General features: G+C 43.0%; 1 protein-coding gene and 1 non-coding gene across 2 annotated transcripts; both read left to right on the top strand.

Annotated features, from left to right (window-relative positions):
- Positions 1 to 505: 505 nt before the first annotated feature.
- LOC137367117 (CGG triplet repeat-binding protein 1-like) lies at positions 506 to 1,057 on the top strand. Its single transcript, XM_068028554.1, has one exon. It carries the CDS (start codon positions 506 to 508, stop codon positions 1,055 to 1,057), a length of 552 nt encoding a protein of 183 aa, XP_067884655.1.
- A 1,811-nt stretch (positions 1,058 to 2,868) lies between these two features.
- On the top strand, positions 2,869 to 2,971 carry LOC137368125 (U6 spliceosomal RNA). Its single transcript, XR_010974354.1, has one exon. It is a non-coding gene; the product is annotated as a U6 spliceosomal RNA (small nuclear RNA).
- Positions 2,972 to 6,171: the final 3,200 nt, after the last annotated feature.

The following is a 6,171-nucleotide window of genomic DNA, read 5'->3' as shown; positions in this document are numbered from 1 at the left end:
TCAGATCAAGTGATGGGGCTTCTTCATCAATGATGTGCTGTTGCTCTACCTCTTCCTCCTTAGGCGACTGTGGATAGGCAGGTGACAGTTCTTGGGCATCTGAAAGCAGAAAATCAGAAAGGGAAGGTTGGGTAGAGGCAAGGGGGTTGGGGTGAGAAGCAAAAGGTCCATGGTCACATCATCTGCAGCTTGCTCGTCATGCCAGATAGCAAGATGAGGGTGAGGTGGGAGTTGAGAAGGGACATAAGTAGGGCCCTACCAAATTCATGGCTGTAAAAAATGTGTCACGGACCACAAAATCTCAGGTCCTCTGTAAAATCAGCCATTTTACATTTTATTCATTGACACAAGGCTCAACTTGCTGATTGCTGGGCATGTTGCGAACATCATGTGTTTTATTGATTGACACAAGGCTCATCTTGTCTATTAATAGATGAGGGAGGGCTTCCAATGCAGTTTTGAGCATTAGCAGACAAGTGAGAATGCCAAAATGAGCAAATCGAAAATGGCTACAACCATTACTGCAGCATATCAAATGAAAGAATTTGGAAGACAAATTCTGCATGCCGATGGTGGTATAATGTTTTGTAGAAGCTTCAACGTTTCATTGAATCACACACAGCAGGCAACAGTTCAGCACGGCTTAGAGTCCAAAAACCATCACAGCAGAAAAAGAGCATCCGACACCGCACTGCCGGAAAACAAACATGCAAACAAACAAACAACGATTTCATCTCTTTTTCAGAAGTTGACAGACAGCTCAGAAAATCATCAGTTGGTTACAATGGAACTTGTGGATGCTTTTGCAAGTGCACACATACCATTGGATAAACCTGATCACCCAAAGCTGTGGGTATTCATTCAACAAAATGTGCAAAATGTTGGTTGCTTGCCAAGTGCAAACAAACTACGACAGGACTACCTACCAAAGGTTTTTGCTACACATTGTGGGCAGGTGAAGTCTCAGATTAACGCGTTTGAGTCTCCGTGCTCATATTCAGCCCCTGACTTAGTGAGTAAAGAATGTGACCTGTTTATAGTCAGCTTTTTACAATAGTTTTTGAATATACACTAAATGCCATTTGAAACCAGAAACCTCACTTGTCTTTTTTGTTTTAAATAGATCATTTTCATGGTTTGTCGCAACACCATGAAATTTACAGTTTAAATTCATGAAATCATAAAATTCACGATTCTTAAAATGCCGTGACTGTGAAATTTGTAAAATTTGACTCTGAATTGGTAGGGCCCTAGGCCGAGGGCAGGAACATCCCATCATCCTGAATATTCTCAGTGATGCTGGGTGCCACGGGCTATGTTGCGGAGAACTATTTCCTCCCGGAAGCAGTGGGAGGTGGGTGTGAGGCAAGTATCATTGGACGTTTCGTGAGGTTAAGGTGGAGCATCTGAATGGTAGGCATGAGTGATGTGTATTAGGGACTGCTGATAGGTGAGTGATGGAGGTGTGGTGCATTGAGCAGTGTGAGAGTTGGTGGTGTGGTGGGTTTGAGATGTCATCTGAAGATGCATTCACTTACCTAGACCATCCGTGTGAGGTCATTTAACTTCTTACAGTACTACTGCCAGGTTCTCGGGGTCAGACTCTGGGGAATAATCTCCCTGGCCACTTGCTCCCATTCCCTTCAGAGGGTGATCCTCCTCCCCACTTTCAGAATGTGACCTCTCTCTTCCTGTCGACCTCCAGCACTGCATCCATGAAGCTAGGCTGGTGCTCTATTTGTCAGTACAGGCAGTCAGCAGCAACTCCCTTCTACTGAGTGCAGTTCACCTTTAAGAGGAACAGGCTGACTGCACCATGTGCTATCAGTGCACACAGCTGGGCCACCCGCTGAACACTCAGCCATCCAGCAGTGCAGGCTCCGCTTGGCCCAACGCTACAATCATTTAAGGAAAAGGCAATGCAAACAATGTCCCCTCTAAGCTGCGCACTGCGAGGCAACCTGAAAGGTCCTGCGCAGGCCTAGCACAAATTAGTCCCTTTAAGTTACCACGCAAGCGCAATTGCGCAAAAAAAATTAATGGGACCGCACACTTAAACAAATTGCCTGTGCACTCTTTAAAAAAAAAATTAGATGGTTCGTTGAGCACGAACTTGCCTGCTGCCTGCCTCAATGGGAATGGCCACGGGCAGATCGCGAATTTGGCTCCGGGACCAAAACAAGTGCCAACAAATTTTTGAGTCCTGAATGTTAGCTTTATAGAATGGATCATGTGGCTGGGTGTAATTATGTTCTTCTGGCTGTGGACTGTGCAATAGTATCATGAGTATTTTTATGCCATAGACTAATTACTCAAACAAATAACCTCGCAGTTGGAAATAGCATTCAACTCTGCAGGAAGAGAATGGTTGAGAATGAAGGAGTCGTGTTTATTCTTGGTAATGTGCATTGATATGTACAGTCCATTGTGCATTGTAAACCATTTGTATGTTGAATAGAAGTCTTTGCAATTTATGTGCACCATTAAACCAAATGTGGGCACCCTGACCTGCACAACTGCAGTCAATCATACTCAATCTTAGGGAAGGCTTGTTGCTTAGAATTGTTGCAGTTTTTCCAATAGCTGATCTACACCTCTGTGTAAATGTCTGAAACTTCTTTGAAATAGCCCTTGCTTATCTCTTGAATCCAAACTAGCATAGTTCTTTGGCTACAGATTGACAAACTACCTACTTGAGTAATTGCCATCTTGGAGAGCTTTGATCTCCTTGGACATTACTATCTTGGTTGTCTTAAGATATAGCTCTGTATACCCCCTGCCTAGGAATAAGCCTTTTCATGAGTTCTCCAGTTGTGTGCTCCAATGTACGATTTGTTCTGTTCCTCAGGAAGGATAATAACAGCAAACTCGCTTCGGCAGCACATATACTAAAATTGGAACGATACAGAGAAGATTAGCATGGCCCCTGCGCAAGGGTGACACGCAAATTCGTGAAGCGTTCCATATTTAAAAAAAAAACTCCATGTTGTTGTTGCCCTTTTGCATCCTAGCTAAATATTCGTCCTGCACCCATGCCAAACTTAATACATGTGTGCAGGCCTCTTAAGTATTTAGAAACTGTGGCATAGTTGCATTTAAATGATCTGCTTAACAATTAATTGCAGTTTTCTCAAAATGCTCAAGAAATATTATAAACATAGGTCATAAACAAGTAACCTTTCTCTCCACCTGAACAACTATTTGATGGCATGTTGCACTGCCAATTCTAAGTGTCATCAAAACAACTACGATCTAAAAACATGCCATAAAATGGTTCAAAGGATGGCTAATTTGAAAGAAAGACAGACTTGCTTTAATACAGTGCCTATCATGACCTCAGGATGTTTCAAAGCACTTTATAGCCAATGAAATATTTTTGGAGTATCGACTTTATTGTTATGTAGGAAATGTGGCAGTCAATTTGTACACAGCAAACTCCCACACAGGGATGCAATAAAGACCAAAAAAATCTGTTTTTAATGATGTTGGTCAAGGGATGAGTCTTGGCCAGGACACCAGGGAAAATGTTCCCTGCTCTTCTTTGAAATAGTGCCATGGGATCTTTTACATCCACCTGAGAGGGCAGATAGGCCTTGATTTAGCGTTTCATCTGAAAGACAGGCACCTCCAATTGTGCAGCATTCCCTCAGTTGTGCACTGTGGTCTCAGCCGAGATTTTGTACTCAAGTCTCCTGAGTGGGACTTGAACCCACAACCTTCTTGACTCAGAAGTAAGGCCTTTAAGATGCTCCTTAAAACCTAGCTATTTAATCAAGCTTTTGATCACCTGTCCTAATATCTCTTTACGTGGCTTGGCATCAAATTTTGTTTGATAACCACTCCTGTGAATCACTTTGGGATGTTTCAGTACATTAAAAGTGCTATATGAATGCAAGTTGTTGTTGTTACCATAGAGCCATGGAAGTGCATAATGTCACAAGGAATGTTGTTCTGAGATTGGGGCTATGCTACGTTGCTGGAAGTTAATAAACATTTATCAAAAAGTAAATTTAAAATATTAATGCTTTAGGTTGCTAATGTACATATATCCAGAATTTGGTTTGCATCTTTTTAAAATTTTAACATTTTTCTTTTGCACTCACTGATATTTCAATACTGTTTAATGGAACATTTTTTCATGTTTTCAACAGGGAATCAACATCAAACACTACTACATTAGGCAGAGCTTGTGATAAATGCAGAGAAAAGGTTCTTTTGTGTTCCCTTGATGATTTTCTCTAACACTTAGCTCAAGAAAGCAGAAATCAAGCCTTTAGGCTATATCTGAGCCTCCCTATCTGGGGTATGGAGCCGCCAGTCTCCATCTCACTATCTGCATCTCCCTGGGTATTTCGGCTGCCGGGTGAGCGATTCTCCCCAAGCTTTACTCTGGTGCATCCTGTTGTATGATTGCCTTTAAGAGTGATGTCCTTTTAAGATCTTGTGTGAGGCAAGGGAGGAGATAGCAGGGGCTTTGACACAAATTTTCAGATCCTCTCTGGCCACAGGAGAGGTGCCAGAGAACTGGAGGACAGCGAATGTGGTACCATTATTCAAGATGGGTAGCAAGGATAAACCAGGTAATTACAGGTTGGTGAGTCTAACATCAGTGGTGGGTAACTATTGGAAAAAAGTCTGAGGGACAGGATTAATCTCCACTTGGAGAGGCAGGGAAGAATCAGTGATAGTCAGCATGGCTTTGTCAGGGGGAGATCGTGTCTGACTAACTTGATTGAATATTTTGAGGAGGTGATTAGATGTGTAGATGAGGGTAAAGTGTAGTCTGCATGGACTTCAGTAAGGCTTTTGATAAGGTCCCACGTGGGAGACTGGTCAAGAAGGTAAGAGCCCATGAGATCCAGGGCAATTTGGCAAATTGGATCCAAAATTGGCTTGGTGGCAGGAAACAGAGGGTAATGATCGAGGGTTGTTTTTGCTAGTGGAAGCCTGTGACCAGTGGTATACTGCAGGGATCGTGCTGGGACCCTTGCTGTTTGTAGTGTACATTAATGATTTAGACATGAAGTTAGGAGGTATGATAAGTAAGTTTGCAGATGACACGAAAATTGGTGGTGTCATAAATAGTGAGGAGGAAAGTCTTAGATTGCAGGACGATATAGATGGGCTGGTCAGATGGGCAGAGCTGTAGCAAATGGAATTTAATCCTGAGAAGTGTGAGGTGATGCATTTTGGGAGGACTAACAAGGCAAGGGAATATACAATGGATGGTAGGACCCTAGGAAGTACAGAGTGTTAGAGGGACCTTGGTGTACTTGTCGATAGATCACTGAAGGCAGCAGCACAGGTAGATAAGGTGGTTAGGAAGGCATATAGGATACTTGCCTTTATTAGCTGAGGCATAGAATATAAGAGCAGGGAGGTTATGATGGAGCTGTATAAAATGCTAGTTAGGCCACAGCTGGAGTACTGTGTACAGTTCTGGGCACCACACTATAGGAAGGATGTGATTGCACTGGAGAGGGTGCAGGGGAGATTCACCAGGATATTGCCTGGGCTGAAGCATTTCAGCTATGAAGAGAGACTGAAAAGGCTAGGCTTGTTTTTCTTCGAACAGAGAAGGATGAGGGGGGACATGATTGAGGTATACAAAATTATGAGGGGCATTGATAGGTTAGATAGGAAGAGACTTTTCCCTTAGCGGAGGTGTCAATAACCAGGGGGCATAGATTTAAGGTAAGGGGCAGGAGGTTTAGAGGGGATTTGAGGAAATGTTTTTCCACCCAGAGGGTGGTTGGAATCTGGAATACACTGCCTGAAATTGTGGTAGAGGCAGGAACCCTCACAACATTTAAGAAGTATTTAGATGAGCACTTGAAACACCATAGCATACAAGGCTATTGGCCACGTGCTGGAAAATGGGACTAGAATAGTTAGGTGCTTGATGGCCGGCACAGACACGATAGGCCGAAGGGCCTGTTTCTGTGCTATATGACTCTATTACTCTATCTTAGTATGCTAATGAGTTAAGTACCAGGATGCAGTCAGGTGACTACAGGTCAGAGTCACTCTGCAACTGTAACACCTAGATGAAGGTTGTGTAAGTAGTTAGCTTCATCAGCTCTGTACTGTACATACTAGCTTAGCTGTAATAAACCTGTTTTGAGATCTTCAATCAACTGCACGCAATGCATCTCATTTATGTTGCATCAG

The sequence above is a fragment of the Heterodontus francisci genome, chromosome 3, assembly GCF_036365525.1.
Source record: "Heterodontus francisci isolate sHetFra1 chromosome 3, sHetFra1.hap1, whole genome shotgun sequence".
Taxonomy (NCBI): domain Eukaryota; kingdom Metazoa; phylum Chordata; class Chondrichthyes; order Heterodontiformes; family Heterodontidae; genus Heterodontus; species Heterodontus francisci.
This window is presented reverse-complemented; position numbering and strand designations above follow the sequence as displayed.

Excerpts from the sequence above, each read along its gene's own strand:
- LOC137367117 (XM_068028554.1), top strand. The coding sequence starts at position 506 with ATGGCTACAACCATTACTGCAGCATATCAAATGAAAGAATTTGGAAGA.